We start from the raw sequence: 20,085 nt of genomic DNA on the forward strand, positions 1-20,085 counted from the left end.
AGAGAGTAACATGACAAACTTGCATTTTAGGCAGCAGATAGACAACAATAAGATGAAGTTGTAGTAGGTATTGGATTGGATGGAATTAGGTCTGGGAGGACAAACTAAAAAGGCCATGACCATCTCTTGTTGAACTAGCCAGGGACCCTGGGTGGGCAACCTCTGATATCTCACCAGAGGCCTGCTTTGTGGGGGACCTTCTCACCTTCATGGGTCCAGCTTGGGTGTACACACTGGGGCTTCTTGCCCATGCTGCAAGCTGATGGGACTGAGGTGGCCATGGGGTGCTGCTGGGGAGGGCTGGCTGCTGTCTGCATGGAGGATTTGATGGTGGAAAAGCCCTTTGACCAGTGGAATCAAGTCTGAGAAGCTAGAATAAGTGTTTACAGAATGGAGGCTGGAGACATAAAGACCAGGGCCATGGGTCATTGCCAAATGATGAGATCCACAGAGTTACCACTTACCCTCCTTTCAAGCCAGGACTTTCTTCCTTCAACATTTGGGTAGTAAAGGTAGGACAATCAGAAAGAAAACTAACATCCTTGAGCTCCTGGTGTGTGCTAGCCCCTGGTCCTTTAACTAAGTCAGCTCATTTTATTCTGACTCAGTATTTTATTCTGAATCAGTATTCTGACTCCATTGCCTTACAGATGAGGAAGCCAAGGCCAGAATGTGCAAAGTAACTTGCTGGAGTCCCAGAGCTAGTAGGAGAGCATCCAGGATTGTTTCTGATGTGTCTGACTCAAAAGCCTGTTTGGTGCTCAGACTAGACTCCCTAAAATAGCCACTGTCTCCATTCTCACCCTGGCCTTGCTATCTCTGACTGTGGCTACACATTGCAAGGGGGTGGAACTGCTTTGGGACAGCTTTAGGGGCTCCTGCCTCAGACCTCAGAGAAACGAGGTGTCCTTTTCATGTCCACCAGTTTGAGACAATTACTCCTACTGTCCTGAAGCTTGGCTGAGCCAGGCTTCCAAGACATTCCCAAGAGCCTGGGACCTCTTCTGGGCAAACTTCCAAGTTCTAAGGGCATAGTGAGATGGATTCAATGCAGTTCAGATCTACCAAATCTATCATGGGCCAGTGAGGGCTGTGGGAGAGGCAAAGAAGGAAGTGATGTGGAGCCTGCCCCCAGTAGGCTTCCAGGTTGGTCAGGGGAAAGGAAATGGGGAAGTGCATACCCAGCTACAATATTGGTCAGTTGGGGTGTCATCCCAGTGCAGTGCTGGAGACTCTGGGGGAACCCTGGGGCTGTAAGCAATGTGAGGCAGTCTCCCAACCTCACTCAACATGGGACCCGACTCATGGCAGGTGTTCTAGGCAGGTGTTCTGTGAGGGCCAGGCTATTCCCATGACCATGTCCCAGGACCACTTCTTTAGTGAGGATGATGGGGACAGCTCTGCCCTGACATGCCCCTCACTCACAAGGCAATTTTCTTCATGCGGATGGCCGGGGGGAATCAGGATGGGAGTAAGCTTGATCTAACTGTAGGCCAGGCCTCCTGAAGCAAATTCTGGGTGGACTGTAGGTGGGCTGCCCTGCTTTGATGGGCATGGCTCTGGGCTGGAAAGGAGTCTGTCCCTTCCAGAAACAGGCATGTCCACAGGTATAGGGTGAGGAGTAATCTGCTGGGGAAGGAGGCAGCTCATGTTTGGCTCTGACCCATATTGCCTGGGCCCACAGCATGAGCCCGGCTGCCCTAGCCTGCCATGGACCTGTGGCTCTCTGCACCTCAGTTTCCTCACCGCAAAAGCCAGGGCAAAATAGAACATTCCTGTCAGGGTTGTTGTGAGAATTATATAAGTTAATGAACATGAAGTATGTAGAATTGAACCTGGTACATGCTAAGTGCCTAATGAACATGATGATGATGGTGGAGATTTGTCTGTGAAGAGGCATTGGTTCATTAGGTGAGTGAGTGTGTGTGTGTGTGTGTGTGTGTGTGTGTGTGTGAGTGTGAGCACATAATGAAGTTTTGATCCCCAAACATCTGGGAATTTATTTTGTACATACATGACCCCGAGTGAGGCAGTCTCCTCACGCTGCCCCTGAAGGCTCATGGGGACCCTGCGGGGACCAGCCTTCCTGTCCAGCCCCAATTCCCAGCAGTACTTGAGGTTGGCAACCTGTGGTCAGTCAAGCACCAGCCTCCAGGGTCCATGGATTGAGCTTCTTGCTTCTATACCTTTCCTCACGCTGCTTCTCCTGCTCACCTTTTTCACTTGCCAAAGTCAACCAAGAGGAATTATGCTTCTTCCAGAAGCCTGCCCTGAACTCTTCCAGGAGGCTGTTTTGCAAGCTCATTGTGTTTTGCACACAGGGCGTCTTCTCACTGTATAGTGTAGAGCGTTCTGAGAGGGGGGCAAGGTCTCAGTGTCTCCCGGGCAGAGAAGGTGCCCGATTAACGAGGAGCAAGGCAAAGTGATTGAAGACTTCAATTGACAGAGACCCAGGACATCCCATCAGGACCTCCTGGTGTCTGTTATCTCATGGAGACTGGAGCCCGAATTGGGAGCCCCTTGTCTGTGCCAGGCACAGGCTTGGACAGGTGTCCAGAGATGGATGGGAGCAGCCTGCTTTGGGGAGCTCATGGTCAGTGTGAGGCAGATGGGGTGGAGACACAGGCTCCACTGTGCACTCTCATTCAGATAGGCAAATGCTATAGGAGAGGTAGTATGGAGTCGTAGGGTCACCTCCTGGCACCCCACGGAAAGGCAGGGGAGGAAATGAACACTCAGTGTGCTCTATTGTGGGAGACACCATCCAGCACACTAACACATGCTGACTCAGGCAGTGGCCACAGAATTGCACCCTATTTACTCTTTGTGGGGGCTTTGGCCCATAGGATCCCCTAGGGGGAAGGCAGATGATTGCCCAAGTGGGATTGAGCCCAGAGGAGTGGCCCTGGTGGGGCGGAGGAGCCAGTGCTACCACTCGGCATCGAGAAGGGTCTGTGCACAGTACAGTTTGGTAATTTTGCCCTAAAAGAGCACCAAGGTCACCCCCCAAGACACGCAGGTGTGTGCGAGAGACAGACCTAAAGGTCAACGGACAACTTCATGGTGCTCTGGGGAGCTCTCTTCTTCATGCCTCAGGGCCCTCCTTTCTAAGCACGTGTGGACAGGTGTAGACATGACCTTTGGGAAAAGGCAAGGCAAACTGTGGCTGCGCTTCTCAAAGTGCAGTCCAAGCAGCAGCAGGAACGGTATTGGGAATGCAGAGTCTCAGGCCCCATCCCTGATGACTCTGCATGTGAATACGCTCAGCGGACTCCTGGGCTAGTCCGAGTTTGCGAGCACGGGGCCAGAGCACAGACTATTCCTAATGGAAGGATTCCAACAGGCTGAGTCCAGCCCGTTCATTTTACAGGTGATGATACTGAGGTCCAAGTCATGTGACAAGTGAGCAGCAGAGCCAAGACTGGACCCTAACACCACATTGCTCATCTTGCTGTGTAAGTAGCCAAAAGGGAAACCGCTGGCTGGAATCTGCCCTTGCCTCTGGAAAATGCTAGGGCAGGGCTGGGTGGAGCATGCAAACCTCACCACTGAAGCTTGTGACAAAGCAAGAGGCATGGCTTACAGGTGTGACACCACGTCAGGAAGGCCTCCCATTCCATGTGCCTGGCACCCTTACTCGTACCCTCTGCCTGTAGCCTTAACGCCTCTGCCATCCCACTCCACCTTTGCTCTGGCTTCCATCAGACAAGAGCAAGGAAGCCCTGCTTCCTTCCCCCCTTGCATCCCACTCCATCCCTGAGTCTCCAGACTGGGGGCTTTAAAAATGGGGATGAGCCACTGGCTATGCCAGGTGCAAGCAGAATCCGGCAAGGCTTCCGAACTAAAACAAGTTTGGCTGCTAGGCAGCTGTGGCTCTTCCATCGCGGTGGATGCAGAAGTAAACACACCATCTAATCCCACGTCCTGAAGTTCAGGGTGTCCTGTGAGAAGGCCGATTCCCAAAGCCCCAGGACAAGGCTCTCTTTGCATTAGGACAGCCTCAGAGGAAACGTGAGATGCGGTATGCACTCCTGCCAGGGCTGGGGCACTGTTTGGTATGAAACCCGAGGCTCTGTGTGCCCTACTTCTGACGAGGGGACAGCAAGGCCTTGTTCTGAGTCTGTCTGGGTTGGGGGTCAGGTAGCAGGGCCATTGGTAACTGACTCCAAATGTGTCCCCAGGAGAATGAACAACGAGAGCTGATATTTCAGGAAGAATGATGGTCAAGTCCAAGTTTCTCTGTCCTCCCACCCCCCACTCACTTCCCAGATTTTGACTACAGGATAATAGTTACTGGAAGAGCACCACCTTCAAGAACACTTACAAGAGGTTTGCAAACTTGGACTGACAACTGGCCGGCTGAGGCTTTTTCTAGGGGTCAGCAAACTTTTTCTGTAAAGGGCTAGATAATAAATGTTTTAGGATTCTGGCATTTGTTCTCTGGTTGCAATACTTCAACTCTGCCCACTAATCTAGCTATTGAGTATATGAAAATGAATGGGCACAACCATGTTCCAATAAAACTTTATTGATAAAAACAGGCTGTGGGCCATAGTCTACCTACCTCTGTGCCAGATTAGGGATTCTCAACCTTGGCTGTGCACCAGAAACATTTAGGCTCCCTGGGCCACATGCCAGGGCTCCAGATCCCTCAGATGGACTTGATTGATCTGGGGTGCAGTCTGGATACCTCAAGAAATTCTAATGCACAAACTTGAGAATGAGGACTAACCCAAAGCAATGTCTCTGTCTCCTGTTTCAACCTCTTGGGACAACTGGCCATGCTCAACTTAAAACCTGCCTGTGGCTTTGCGCCCAGAGCCCCTGCTGCGGTTACCTTATGACAAAGCTGTGCGTGTCAATCTCCTGCCCGCAGCCACTGTTCAGCAAGACCCCGGAGTTCCCCACGATGGCACAAGTCCGGAAGTGCTTGTTCTTCAGGGGTGAGGTTCTGGGGAGGAGATCGTAGAGGTTCTGGGACACGTTCATGGTGCTGTCGCGGTCAAAGATGTAATGAATAATGTCTCCGGGCTTCAGGGTCCCCTTGAGGACAGAGATGTCCTTTTCAGCATCCAAGAACTTTAAGATTTGCTTCCTACAAAAACCAAACACACGTGAGGAAAAAGTTTCCCTGTTGCTAGCTGCCTTTTGCCAACCCAGCTTTTGCTGTCCCCTGTCACCTGGTAGTGTGCTGCAGCCAGCACACAGGTGAAGCAGAGTTCAGGTGCCCTCTGAGGATGGGTTCTGGCGGGGGAGCATCAGAGATGGCCCAGAGGCAATTATAGCGGGGGCCAGTCTGGTTTTGGGGGGTTATGGCCTCTTCCTATGAAGGGCAATAACTGCCCAGGGAGATAACTCCATGAGGACATATCATGAGCTCATCACAGAAGGCCCTGTAAAGAAGGGTGTTCCAGCATTCTGGTTTGCCCAGGACAGCCTGCTTTTAGCATTGAAAATCTCATGCCCTTCCCCGTCTTGGACAAATCCAGACAGTGGTCACTGTACTGTCATTTCCCTCTCATGGGGTTCTGGGAGATCATCTGACAGGAGGTCCTGATCCAGGAATAGGAAGCCAGGATGACACCTGTCCCTCACTCCTCAGTCATCTGTTTGCTTCCACAAAGATCTTCTCTGGGCAAAGGGGCGAATGGGAGTGTGGATACTGTGAGGTGTGTCAACCCCTCTACCTTTGAGAGACTGAGAATGTGGCCTGCCGTCCCTGAACTAGTCCATTCCGTGGAGTGTGCTGCCCTGTCTTCCACTGCTGTCTAGTTCGGGGATTGTAAAAATTGATACCTCTCTGGTCCCTCAGAGCAAGTTCCTTTGTGCTGTTTCAGAACAAAGATGAGCAAAGCATGGCTCTCTAGGCTCTAGGATGACTTTGATTGGGGTGGGGGCGGGTGGAGTTCTAGAATCATCTAGCACAGTACACAACAGGAATGAGGTGTGGTCAGAAAGAGGATAGGTGTCTTCTTAGAATCACCTGGGGAGATTTACTCAAACCACCCAGGCCTAGCTGGGTGTTTATTGTCTGACTCTCCTAAAAGATCTTTAGAAGTGACTTAAGTCACAGAGAGAAAGAAATTTGGTACCCACATTAGCCTAAACGAACTTCATTTCCTGCAACAAGCCCCTATCTAGCATAGATGCAATGATGCCAGTCTTCTTTTCCACAAAACCTTCCTGCACTTTGCAAATGTGAGAATTTGCAAGATGGTTGCCCCATCGTGTAGATGGTAATACTGATGCCTGAGAGCCCATGCGACTGGGGATGTTGACAATCTGTGGTGTGTCCCAGCAGGGTGCCCATTCAACAACCCACCCCACCCCCACCCTTCGGGAAATTATAACAAATCCAGAAGCGCTGGGCTCACAGCTGAGAAATCCTGACTTTGAGAATGGTTCAGAGAATGAGAATGGTCTCTGCATCCTTTCTCAAGCTCGCAAGTGGCTCTAAAGTGTGCCCGGATTTGGGAGCACTCTGGCATAGCCAAGGGGCAGCTAGAATGCTGGGTGGGGCCCAAGGCTCTTCTTCACTAGTCTTTCCTTATTAATGACCTGGGATCTATAGCCATCATGCAGGAGAAGCACCCCCATGCTGAATAATTTGTATCTCTGGATGGGAAAAGAGGCATTATACTTATTCACTGCCCTTTACCAAGGATTATACAACTTGACAAACTGATACAGTGTGGTAATTGCTAAGGCCTCCATAATAACTTACCCCAAAGTATTTAAAAGTAAGGAGAGTCCCCAGAAACTTCATAAACACCTCTGTGAGTGAATTAATTTATAACTAATTATGAGAAATTACTATCAATTATTAAACATCATTTCAAATCACTCACAGCATCTTTTATGAAGAATAATTTTGGTGATTAATTGAAAGAAGCTGAAGGAAATTCTTTTCTCCCCCTGGGGAAAGGCACATTGTTCCTGCCAGGGTGGCTGTGTGTTCGCAGGCTTCCGTGGTCTGGTTTCTGAAAATGTGTATGTGTGAAGTGTCCACTTGTCTACCCGGTGGCAGAGGAAAGGCCATGGGGATGCAGGGAGGATTTCACTCTCAGATGGTGTGGTGGGGGGTTCCCCCCAAGTATATATCTACTTCCTAACCCTCAGAGCCTGTGCTGTGGCTTTATTTGGAAATAGCATCTTTGCAGATGTCATGAAATGAAGGATGGTCCTTCATCAAGATGGTCCAGGATTATTACCCTGGGCCCTAAAGCCAATGACAAGTGTCCTTACAAGATGCAGGAGAGGGAAACACCCAGACATAGAGACCATGTGAGATGGGGGCAGGGATTGAAGCGATGAGGCCACAGGGCCTGCAGAAGAGTTGGGGCACCGCCCGCCCCTGCGGAGGGGGCATTTGGAACTCAGGCCTCAGAGCTTCCAGAGAATACGTTTCTATTGTCCTAAGCCACTTAGGGGGCGGGCATTGCTTAAGAGCAAGCCAATCCTGGGAGACTACTGCAGGTGTTCCGCTGACCAACCTAAGGGTGCTGCTGATCCAAGGGCGAGTGACATAGGCATGCAGCTGGTCCACCCAGGGGGCCTTAGAAGGGGCCCTGGTGAGGGTGGCAGAATGATGGCAACAGGATTTAGTTCCTTCAGATGGCTTCTCAGCTCCTGGGTCCTGGGTCTCACACCTTTCTAGCCGTACTCCCCCCCACCGCCCCCACCAGCCACCATCTCACTGACCTCGCCACCACATTTTCTACTTCCTACTTTGGGTTCCAGCAGCACTGAGCACAAATAGCAGACGTCAGGCTGTGTGTGCAAGCGGGACGCAGCTTGGCATGCCTGGCAAACTCCTAATTACCTTTCAAAACCCACTGCTCCTTTCCTGGCTATCCTGCTTAATCCCCTTACAAAATGAAGTGTCCTCTCAGTGTGATCTCTGGATTTCCACATATTCATAAGATGCAACACCACCTAATGTGTGCATCACATGGCACTGTCCTGCCTCATAGCTGCATCTCCCCGCTAGCATGTCCGGCTCATGTCAGCACCCCAGGGCCCCAGCACGATGCCAGGGTTATCCTGACCAAGCTTTCCTGGGTCAGTCGTGGCTACATGAAAGTCAAGTACTCAAATTGCTGACACTGTAATCCCTTCTTTACAGCTCTCCGTCCCTGCCAGCCAGCAGTGACTGCAGAATTCTGAGACATCACGCTCGAAAGCTCAGGACAAGAGTGCTCTCTGGCTAAGCACACCTCTTCTCTTCATGTCAGCTCCTGGGTCGCCTCCACAGAAAGGCGGCACAGGTGCCGGGCTGGCGCAAGCAGGAAACGTCTCCTGCCAGAGAAGGACTCCTGCTTTGCATCCTCTGGGAGAAGCCACCTGTGGTCTCCACCCCCCAGGCTCCTGCTGCCACAGATCTGAGGGCCTCGCTCCTTCTGGAACCAAGGACCTCAGCAGGGCCACCTCCCACGCCCCAGTCACTGCACACATGTGCTGGGCTGCTGGGCTTGTCTCAGGCTTTTATTTCCAATTGATCACTTACAGATGACACTTGTCTCAGCGGGGGGTAAACATTTTATTTCTATCCTGACTTCTTTAGATGATGGAGAGCGACAATTTGCTGGCTTGCGCCAAAGAAGGCCAAGGCTGTCTCTTGTCCTATAGGTAATTACCACTACCTGATCCTCAGAGAGAGCGTCTGGTTGTGCCTCCATTTGGCCGAGGCTGGCTGGATGTTGTGCTTAATGCTTTCATTACTTCTGTCAACAACAGCTGGCGACGAGGAGCCATTTATTACAACTTCAGCTCTGGAAGGGAAAAGAAAAAAAGAGAAAGAGGGTAGACATGATCTGTTAGCATGCCGATGACAAGTCTAATAGTTTTGTTTTTGCACGGGCTTGGATGTAAACTTCGGGAGAGCAAAATTGCAGTTATTACCTGAGAAGGGAAGGAAGTCTATTTATCCTCTAGAATGCACAAACTCTCTCCCTCAGGTATAAGCTGCATACAGTTTGGAGATGGGGGAGGGGGTGGTGGAGAAGGAAGGAATGTTTTTCCTCCCGACATCCCCGCCCCAGTGTCTCCTCCCAGTGAAACCTAGCTGTCACTGTTGGAATAGTAATAGATCTTCAAGTGACTTTTGCAAAAGTCCGCAGTTGCATTAGCAGCTGGGTGTCATAAGATGGTCTACAAACTTAATAAAGAGTAAATAAAGCTCATACCAGGGGAATGCGATGCAGCCTGCAGCTTCCCCCACTTCCGCTTATCCCATCACTGCCTCGTTTGTACTTTCAGATGCCACCTCACACCTTGTTTCACAGTTCTCAGTGCTATGTCTCGCTCTCTCACTAGGCTGTAAGCAGGGGAGCTCCCTCATTCATTTCTTTATTCCCAGTGGTCTAACATAGCAGGTGCTTAATAAATGTTTGTTGAATTGGAATTTGAATTTCACCCTGGGGGAGCCTGGATGGATGAAGGAGCTGGTTGGCCCTGTGTGCCGGAGGCAAATCACAGTTCTGGCTGCACACCATTTCTCCACCTGACTCAGGAACACTAGGTATTCCGGGTCTGCTTGAATTCTGAGGTTTGAAATCTATGCTAGTAGGTTTCTAAGAAACTAGGTTACAATTACATCTCTAAAGGCAGCGTAGTAGCCAGCCTGCCTCTGTTAGACACAGATGCATGTGGGTCACATCAGAACTTCCTTTTGTCTGTGCTGACAGCAGATTCTCCCACTTAGAGTGATAAATGGATTTGTGATGCCAAATTTTGGAGCTCTAAAGAATTCAAACCAAACATCTACGTCCTCAGCATTTATCTCGAAAGAGCCAAGTTAAAAAAGATGCAATCCTTTTAACAAGGTCTACAGCCGATGCTCTACTTTGCTTTTTATAGGTAGAGAAGAAATTCAGTTGGGGGTGCAAATTGTCTCTGCACATTCTCCCCGCATACCTTCATTTCTCAATATTCCTGACTCTTCTGGCTGCTATAGCTGGTCTTGGATTCAAACATATGTAACTTTTGCAGAGGACTAGAAGAGGAAACAGAGGACCCGACCTTTGGAAATGTTGCTGTTTCCATGAAAGGAAGCAGAAGGTGTGCATGAAAAGATTCCATAAGCTGTGTGACTGTGGATAAATCACTTTACCTCTCTGAGCTTCAGTTTCCCCATTTATAGAAAAAGGGTATAGAAGAGGAAGACATCTAACATTCAGGTTCTGGAATTCTATAAGGACCATGATGTCTCCTGCACCTCTCACTAACTGCCCTCTCATGAAGCTCCAGGAGGAGCTGCTTGTGGCTGTAACCCTTTGGTACTGCCTCCTTCTGCACAGGCCACAGGCAGGAGCAGTGATGCTCAGGACCACAGATCCAGCTGCCACACCCCAAGAGCACAAACTTCACTGCAGCTTAAATCTGGAATAGAAAAACTTGACTGCTTGTGATGGGCATTGTCTTCCTAAGTGGCTAGCTGATGTTCCCATTGGTAATAAGTGACCAGCCTCTTATGGCTTGATGTGGATTTCATCTAAAGTGAAGCTCCCTAGAAAGTGGGGCACATTGGGTGATCCCAGGCTCTCTGAGGCCATAAGGTTTTGCAGAGGTACCTATCCTGGATGCTTGCCCAGGGGATTTGCTTGGAAAACTCCAGAAGGAGTTTCTAGGCTTCTCTGGGACAGAGTGGAGGAGGTGAGGAAGGGAAAGAGGTAAACACTGGCATGACTATTGGCCAAATTCCATTTCTCTCTCCACTTCCTAGTGAAACTGTGGAGGGGACCCGGCACTGCCAACCATGGTCTTCCTGGATGTCAACCCTGGCTCTGTGGCTACTGAGGTAGGGGACTTGGTCAAATCACTTCAGGTCTCTGGCCTCTGCCTTCTTCTCTGTAAGATTGAGGGGATGGATTAGGTGACCCAGGAACCACCTCAGGTCACTGGTTTTACATGCTTTACATTGCACAAACCCAGCTGGATTGGGGAGTTGTCCTAATTCAATGAGGAAACAGGCTCAGGGGGAGAAATAATTTGCCCATGGCCCCAGTTAACAAGCACAGGAAATGAATCCAGGTTTGACTGGCTCTTAAGACTCTTTCTTCCTGCTTCTCACAATCAATTTTGATTAAGACTCTTCCACCCTCAAGTTACCATGGGGCACAGCTGTGGCAAGATCAAGGGGCAAGATCTTTTTTCTCCAAAAGGGGACTTTTTTTTTTCCACAGTAGAGGAGAAAGAAACTTAGGCCACATGGCCTTCTCTCTCTCTCTCTCTCTCTTTTTTATTTTCTGCATTTAATCAGGCATAGTGTGAACTTCATTTGTAGCTTCCAGGTAGTTAAGAGGTCATTTGAGATCTAGAAGCAATGATGTCAGGGAGAGAGAGGTCACTTTCCTGAATCATGTGGGGTTAGGAATGGATATATTGAATAGGTCTGATAGGGTCAAGAAACCTAAAAAATATCTATGGAAGGGCAAATAGCAGACTCTACTCCAAATAATTTGGATTTATCATTCCCAGACTGACCACGATAGGATATTTAGGAAGTAAAACAAGACCTTCATTTTCAGTAGTGGTTGCTTATGTCAAATAATGTGGCATTCTTTCTTCCTTTCAATGTTCCTTGAGTTCAGGCTCATAGACTGTAGGTCAGAGCTATGGGACAGTTGTCATCAGTGGACAATGGGGACTCAGAGGTATGGCCCAACTATAGTCAGTGGCAAGTGGGGTCTGTGGCTTGCAAAGCATTTGCTCACTCCTGTGTATTGAGCTGCCCCTGGCCAACGATCATCACAGGAGAAAACAGTCTTTCAGAATTTAGCTTGTGCATTCAACAATCAAGATAAATATTATTAGGTTGACTCCCTAAATATTTTTAAGAGGTTTTTGCGAAGTTCCAGAATGTTTTATTTTCCTTCTTAAACTCCTAGATAAGCCACCTACCACAATGAAACTGAGAGAAACTCCTGATTCTCTTTAGAGCTTCCATTGCTCAGCAAAAACACAAGTTATGAATAAGCACATTGGTGGCTCAAGGGCTTCAAAGTGTGTGGGCTCTTTTCCAGAAAGTAGCTCTTACCCATCTGAGTCTTCCATCTTTGCAGCCTCTAGACCCTGGGCCATTTCATGGGCTCTTCTATCGACAGCTCCTCCCCAAAAGTGATTAGGGAAATGCAAAGCCAAAGTGAAAGGAAACAGATCTATTTGCTAAGTAAGAAGGGCACCATCCAGCAAAGAGGAGAAGCAGATTAATAGCTGCCTTACAGCAAAAACAAATGAACACAAAATCTAATTTACAAACCTATTAGATTTGCTATGTAAGCTGTTCACAGCTGATCTGATTGTACCTCTGCCTCCAGAATCCCTGCAAGACAAAGGAAATGCATTATTTATAAACCCAGCTCTTCTTTGTAAAGCCCTCTTCAATCACCAGGAGATCCCGCAGCCGGCCTGGAGAACTATAGAGGGAGAATGAGATCTCACTCTGGCTTCTCCAGAATGGGCATCATCCTGGCCCAGACACAGACCCAAGCATTTTACAGGGAAGTAGGCCTCCCAGATCCTTCCCACCTCCCACTTGAACACTATTTTAATTCCTATCAGGGTTTCCACTTGAGACTTTCATTTGAGTCTTGAGACAAACTCCTTTGTGTTAATCTGCCCTAGTTAATCCCACAGGATAGTACCCCTCAGCATGACTCAGCATCTGCTCTAACATGATTCAGCATCTGCTCTCCAGGACTCAGCAGGACTTGGCATTCACTCTAGCATGATTCAGTATCTGCCCCCAGTCTTCTCTTGCTCTTACATGTGTTAGAATGTTGTCTGTCACATTCCAAACCTGAGACACCAGAAGTTCAACAGAGGCAGCAATGATTAACTCAATGTGATACCAGATGTGATAATGATTTGCCTTTTAGTGGCAGGAAAAATAGTAAGTCGTGTCACTTTGTAGGGGGGAGCAGATAATCAGTGAATAATGGAGTCAGTCCTCTGCTTCTCACTCTGGAATATGTTTTTGGGGTAAAAGCCTTCCAAGGCCCTTTCTAGCCCCACCATCCATTCAATTCTGGAAAATTCCATTCTGAAGGGGGGCTGTAGGACCATGAAGTTTCACCCTGCTTTGTTATCACATTGGGCCGGGGGATAGATGAATCCTTTTACCCTTGGTACCTAGTCCACCCTGTGCACTGTGTTGGTTTTTAAAAAGTGGTGAGACTAATTATTTTTATTAAATTAAATATTTTTTCCCCCACTGATTTATAGGATATGTGGTTGAGGAGCTATTTCTTCATACTTTTCTTATTTTTTAAAGTTCCATCTTGCCTTTCAGTCAGGGTATTGGAGCACTCCAAAGAAACAATTAAATCACTGGCAAAGCTGTGTGTTTCAAGGGATTCTGTGATTTAATGAAAATTCTTTGGGGGAAGTTAACGCCTATCTCTACACTGGCTGTAAGTCTGGATTTTTCTGTCTGCTTCTTTAGGGTTATCATATCTGTAGTTATAACACTGTGTGTGTGTTGTGTGTATGCATGTGTGTGAAAGCATACATGTCTTTTCCTGATGGACTGAAATGTCCTTTCAGCATTATTTGGCAATAGGCAACATTCTCCTATTTCACAGCCAAATAGCCAGACAACAGGAAGTGTGCTATGTCCTGTCCAGAGTCTCCTCCCTCAGGTCTTTCCTCAGGTCTCAAATTTCCATCATTCCTGGTCTAGTTCTTGATTTCATGGATTGGCTCTTCACATCTTAAATCAATGCCTACTATTTCCTTTTTGTCCCTCCTCGTTTCTCCCTGAGATGACAGAGCTCTAGCACTTTTAAGTCAGAGATCTGGGCATATCTGTCCAACTCTGGCCCTTAACTATGTCTACTTAGATCAAACCCCAAGGGCTTTCTTGGGTGTACCACCGTCCACATGTCACTGACCTTTCACATCCCTGCACCCTGACCCCTGTCCTCAAAATCAGTACTCTTTGTGGGGAGGGAAGACCTGCAGAGCCAGATATTAAGTCAAGTGCAGTAATTAAAAGTGTGGTAATAGCTCAAGGCTAATGAAAGGTTAATGGAACAAAAAAAGATCATGCAGAAAGACTGCGTATAAGAATTGATATATGGCTTTAAAAAGTCATGATCAATGAGAAATTCAATAAATGGTTTGGAGTAGTTGGTTAACAATCTAGAGATGAGGTGGAGGGGAACGAGTTGAGTGATACTTTATTCTACACAGCAAAATAAATTTCAAGTGATTTAACTAGTGTTTCCTAAACAACAGCCATTCTCATACTCCTACCATCAGTTCACCATGTTTCATTTATCACTCACACCATTACCTACTTAAGTTTTAAAATGGACTCATCTTTAAAAACTCTTTATCCTAAGCAATGCCATCTGTGAAAAATACAGATTTGATACCATGATTATATATGCATTTGAAAAGGACACAAAGTCATTAACAAAAAAATATTTATCAGTGGAATTCCTAAAGTCATATTATCCCCAAGAATACTTGTAGTACCATCTGGGAAAGAATGAATTGAAGAGGCACATTTTTAAGGAAGGTATCCCATAAGAAATTGGTGAGAAAATGAAAGACAGATTTGACTTTATAAAAATCTAAAACTCTGCTTATACAAAAAAGCAATCACCTCAGTAAACTCTGTGCACAGTGTCTTTCAGGAAATTGAAGCAGGGACCAGGTGAGAGAGCACTGTCTCTATGTAGCCCTCTGAATTAATGTGACCAAGCGTTTGGAGAGAACCATGTGCCCAACAACAACTTCCCTGAGTCTTTCTCACCAGGCCAGATCCCGAATGGCACTAAGACCTGATGTGGGCACTGCAAATCCAAGGCCTTTTTCTTTCTTTCTCTTTCTTTCTTTCTTTCTTTCTTTCTTTCTGGCCTTTTTCTTTCTTTCTTTCTTTCTTTCTTTCTTTCTTTCTTTCTTTCTTCTTTCTTTCTTTTTTTTTAAGATTTTATTTATTTATTCATGAGACACACAGAGAGAGGCAGAGACATAGGCAGAGGGAGAAGCAGGCTCCTGCCGGGATCCTGATGCGGGACTCAATCCCAGGACTCTGGGATCACGTCCTGAGCCAAAGGCAGACGCTTAACCACTGAGCCACCCAGGCATCCCTCTGGGGCATTTTTCATATCAGTTCTTCTTTTACCTCAGGACTTCCCAGCTTCAGCACTGTTGACATTTGGGTGGGAGATTTCTTTAATGGTGCGGTTGGGAGTAGGGTGTTCAGCAGCATCTTGGCTTCCATCACTTTATGCACCCACCCGCCAAGTTATGACAACCAAAAATGTGTCCAGACATGACTGAATATCCCCTGAGGGCAGGGGGGCAAAATTGTCTCCATTCAGAAACTCTGCTCTAACTCTTGCTTTCTGCCCATTGCCCCTGGGAACATGGATTCCTCCCCCAGCCAGCCCATCTGCATCACCTTCTCAGGCTGAACACCAAGCCAACATCTATGCCTCCCTTTTAAACCATCCCCATTTTCACTTCTCTACCATCTTTTCCTTCTTTTTCCAGAGCATTCAATTGTCTTACAGCATTTGTCACCTTCATTCTGTATTTAATTATTTCAACTATTTCATGGACTCACAAATGGGGGAACTTTAAAGAAATCTTAGGTGTCTAGTCCAAACTCCTCTTCTTAGAGTTGAAACCAGGGCCTGGAGATTTGGTCCTGGTTGCAGCTTCCCCAGCTGCTCGCCGCTTTAGAATATCAGCCCCTGGAGAGCATGCATTAATCAGGTCTTTTATTTTCTGTATTCTGAAGGGCCTGCCCCTCTGAGGGTTAGCCAATTCCTAGAGACAATAAACAACTTATTTGGGAGTGTACCTTTCAAAGACAAACCAACCAATTTACAGTCCACACCCCTGCCACCTCCCTGTTGGTGTCTTGCACTCTGGGCTACTATCCCCCTGCCCTAATCACCCCAGAGCCAGGTATTAGACAGCTAGGACCAGCCCCTATGTCCCAGAGCCTGCTGAAATTATTCAAACTAGCCAACCTCAGCCTGTTTGCCCTGCCTTACTCTTCCTTCCTGTGAGAACAACAATAAAGGCTCTAGCCCACAGTTTTCCCTGTCTCACTGCCTTCTGAGTGAGCTTCCCTATGTGGCCCTGTATGGTGTGGCATGCCCCTTGGGATCTAGGAGTATAACAAATCATCTTTTTAATGGCAATTGTCTCCTGACCTGTTGGCCTGACCATACCTAAATAATAATAAAACTAATATTAAAACAGGGGGAGCTCTGTCTTGTTCACCTTCACAGCCTTGTGTAAATGGGGCTCAGTGAATCAAATCTAACTTCAAGGTTAAGTGGGACTTTTTTCCCAAATCTTTGCTTCCCAGTGTGCACACCGTGCATATTATTTACACTATACAAGACACAGTTTCACCTTTCAGATATCCATAGAATGGGGCAGACTGTCATTAAAAGAAGTAAACTGCAGATGTTTGGCTCAGCAAGAATCACATGAATTGACAAGGAGGGGTTTTTTTTTTTCTTCTAATTAGGTTTTGCCTTCAATGTTATTAAAATGAATTTATATTCCTTACAATGGGAGACTACTGATACCTGCTTGGTTGAGTAACATAAGAAGATTATCAGGTGAGAAGAATTTGCTAGAGATAATTCACAGTGTGCTGAAGTCACAGAAACAAAGTTGCTTAGATCATCCAAAGGAAAAAAAAAATATGGGAAAGCACTACGCACACATAAAGAACTCTATAAAATGAGGTATAATACTGGTAATAACCACTGTATATTTGACCCTGCTAAATATTCTCATCCATAGCAATGATAGAGATTCACTGCTTTAGAGCTCTACATTTTAGGACAGTGATCTCCTTTCCACCACTGGCCCAATACTCTCTCCAAGTAGATTGTACTTGGTAAACTAAGAGAATACAGAAAAATATTATGTTATTAAAAAAAATGCACAATTAGTTCTGTTTTTGATGCAAAGCAGCTAGCAAACCTGAGAACTGCATTTCTATGTTGCCTTTTCACCCAATCCCAGTTGTTTATGGGTAAGGTAACATCCAGTGGGTTGGAGTCTTGTAGCTGTGTTAGAATTCCTGTCTTCTCTGTTTCCCACTGGAGAATCAGGCCCAGTAAATAAACTGTCAGCTTTAATTAAGAGTCTAGACCCAACTTAAACAACTGACTAGTCTTGAGAATAAAAGATTAAACTAAAGCACAAATCATGAATTTGCAGATGTCCTTCCTTCAGAATTTTGGGAGGATACTGAATATGTTTTTTTTTTTCCCTCTCCAATTTTTGTATAAAACCACTTGGAGTTTGTACCTGTTGACATCCAAGGGACACACTATAAGTATATGGCCCCAGAGATGCATGTGGGGAGGACAGTAAGGAAAGGGATGATTCATTTGGGGTCAGTCACATGGACAGAGCAAGGGCTTCTTCCTACAGGCCTTAAGGGGGAGGTTTTTTTTTTTTTTTGTGGCAAAATATACTTAACATGAAAATCCCATTTTAACCCTTCTAAAGTGTACAATTCAGTGGCATAAGTATATTGTGTAGCCATTACCACTATGTAGCTCTAGAAGTTTTTCTTTAATCAACCAAAGTGAAACTGCACCCATTAAATAGTATCTTCCTAATAATCCCCTTGCCCCTAGACCCTGGTAACCTCTATCAACTTCCTATCCTCATGAATTTCTCTATTCTAGATATTTTATATAAGTGGAATCATACAATATTTGACCTTTGTGTCTGGCTTCTTTCACTTAGTATAATTTTTTTAAGACTCTTCCACATAGTTCATGCATCAGAAACCTGACTTTTGATGTGGCCCTTCTCAGGAGGCAGAACATCACAGAGAGAAAAGAGGGAAAGACTCCTCCAAGATGTTTGTATCTTGATCCTTGAGCATCTCTGATTAGAAGAGGAGCACAGGTTCTACCAGCTGACCAGGGTTTAAATAGTTCAGGGGCTCTCCTCTGCTCAGGGCTTACTTGGCTAGGAGCTTCCTGAATTCGTTGCTGGAAAATTAAGCTTTTCTATCCATCTCCTCCTCCATTGGGCTAGTTTTACTTGGCCAAGGGCTCAGATGGGCAAGAGGCCCAGCCTCGTTGATCCACTGCAGATCCTCACCACGAGGCTGGCAATAAAATTATTTTCAGTTGCCCTAGCACAGTGGGAAACATGGCACCCCCATCCTTTGGACTAGGCCAATTTGCATTCCCGAGGAGACTCTGTCACTGGTTTCTGATTCATTCGGAGCAGAAGGCAGTAACATGTGTTGTTGCCCATAGGCTTAGTGATTCGTTTTGGGTTGGGCACTGTGAGACCATCCCCTACCACCTGTATATTACCTGCATTAGTGGGAACTTCTTCCCAGCTTTCCAGTCATCCTGATCTAAGGCATCTTCAGTAGACACCACTGGGTAGTCCCTGATGAAGGACTTGCACCCAGCCACAAGCTAGTCAGGAGTGATATAATGGCTGGAGTCATCAAGAGACCTGAAGCTCGAGGTCATATTTTCCAAACTCTAAGAACTAGAGGTTACTGCATTCATGCCATTCACAACCTTATAAGTGTAGCCAGCCTTTCTAGTCACATTTCATAGCAACTCCAAGGGGCTGCATTCTCCAGGATTATGAGTCAGCAAACTTTTCCTTTAAAGGGCCAGGCAGCAAATATTTTAGGCTTTGTGGACCAAGAGGAAAAAAGGAAGAGGAAGATTTTACAATGAGAAGAATGCAATTCTTTGGGGGAGGGGCAGAGATTAGAATTTGCTTAATTGAGACTTAAAGCTAGTAGTCCTGTCATCATGATAGAAAGGTGGTGTCATTCCTCTATAAAGCCTTCCCTTCCTTCTTTCCTCCTGTGAACTCATCAGAACACGTGTCTCGAATCTCTCTTTTGTTTTTTTTTTCTTTTTTCTTTAATTGGAGTTCGATTTGCCAACATATAGTATAACATCCAGTGCTTATCCCATCAAGTGCCCCCTCAGTGCCCATCATCCAGTTACCCTACCCCCACCCCCCACCCGCCTCCCCTTCCACTACTCCTTGTTTGTTTTCCAGAGTTCAGAGTCTCTCATGTTCTGTCACCCTCTCTAATTTTTGCCACTCATCGAATCTCTCATTTGGACTTCTACTCTATCTACGCTTACAGGGTTGGAGAACCTTTCATTCAGGGATGCAGGTTAAGAGCACAAGACTCTGTGATAAGACTCCCTGGGTCTGAGTTCTAGCTGAACTAGCCATTAGCTGTGTGATCTTTGACCATTATTTAACCTATCTAGAAGCTTTCGTTTGTTTCCTCATCTACAGAATGAGTAACAGTATCTACTTCACGGAGTTTTTGTAGAGATTGCATGAGCTAATGAATGCAAGGCTTTAGAACACTGCAGGACATATTATAAAGCACTCGATATTAGTGTTACACGTCCTTTGATTTTTCCCCCCAACCTTTAAAAAATGTCAAAACATTCTTGGCTTGAGGGCCACATGATAACAGGTAGCTGGCTGGATACGATCTATGAGCCACACTTTGCTGACCTCTGCTCTAGGGAGTGAAGAGCAAAATGCCTCTCATCCTCCACGTGGGAGGCGTCTTTGCCGTATTTCTTTTTGATGACATCCTTCTGATTGAGCACAGCTTTCCTGAAGTCATAGCTCCAACAAGAAGGACCATGAACTTCACTGCCAGCTCTTCGCTAGCGTGACAACTACTGTGGATCATACTGAGAGCTGGAACTGGCCAGTCACTTCTGGACTGCCAGCCAGGACTTGGTGTGACCGTAAAGGTCAGTTTTATAGGCAGCGAGTGACACTTCTGCTATGGTAGTTCCATCAAATTTAGACTTATCCCCAGTGCCCTCATGCCTGTCACCAGTTTGCCTCTGGTTCCATGAACTCAGCTTCTTGCTCATCAGGTCAAGTTTAAAGCTTTACTTACGGGCTAACAGTCTCTGTGACAGCTTTCCTATACAGCGAGTCTTACTGTACAGGATCCCTTGAACCTCACAGATATTGAAACATGACGGGAAGAGAGCTCTGAAGAGACCTGTGTAGGGTTTTCCCCTGACAATGATGTTCTCATGACGATCGAGATCTCTGCTGTTGATA

At 46.6% G+C, this 20,085-nt stretch overlaps 1 protein-coding gene across 2 annotated transcripts in view; it reads right to left on the reverse strand.

Moving 5' to 3' along the window:
* ST8SIA2 (ST8 alpha-N-acetyl-neuraminide alpha-2,8-sialyltransferase 2) overlaps positions 1-20,085 on the reverse strand; it is a 61,572-nt gene that overhangs the window by 16,849 nt on the left and 24,638 nt on the right. Inside the window, exons 2-4 of one of the 2 annotated variants that reach the window (XM_041752903.1) lie at positions 12,260-12,322; positions 8,643-8,771; positions 4,838-5,095 (exon numbers count right to left, since the gene is read on the reverse strand). In XM_041752903.1, the coding sequence (XP_041608837.1) occupies positions 4,838-5,095; positions 8,643-8,771; positions 12,260-12,322 (450 nt within the window). The remainder of the gene's footprint in view (positions 1-4,837; positions 5,096-8,642; positions 8,772-12,259; positions 12,323-20,085) is intronic. The other variant, XM_041752904.1, reaches the window with a different exon arrangement.

Source organism: Vulpes lagopus, chromosome 4 (assembly GCF_018345385.1).
Source record: "Vulpes lagopus strain Blue_001 chromosome 4, ASM1834538v1, whole genome shotgun sequence".
Taxonomy (NCBI): Eukaryota; Metazoa; Chordata; class Mammalia; order Carnivora; family Canidae; genus Vulpes; species Vulpes lagopus.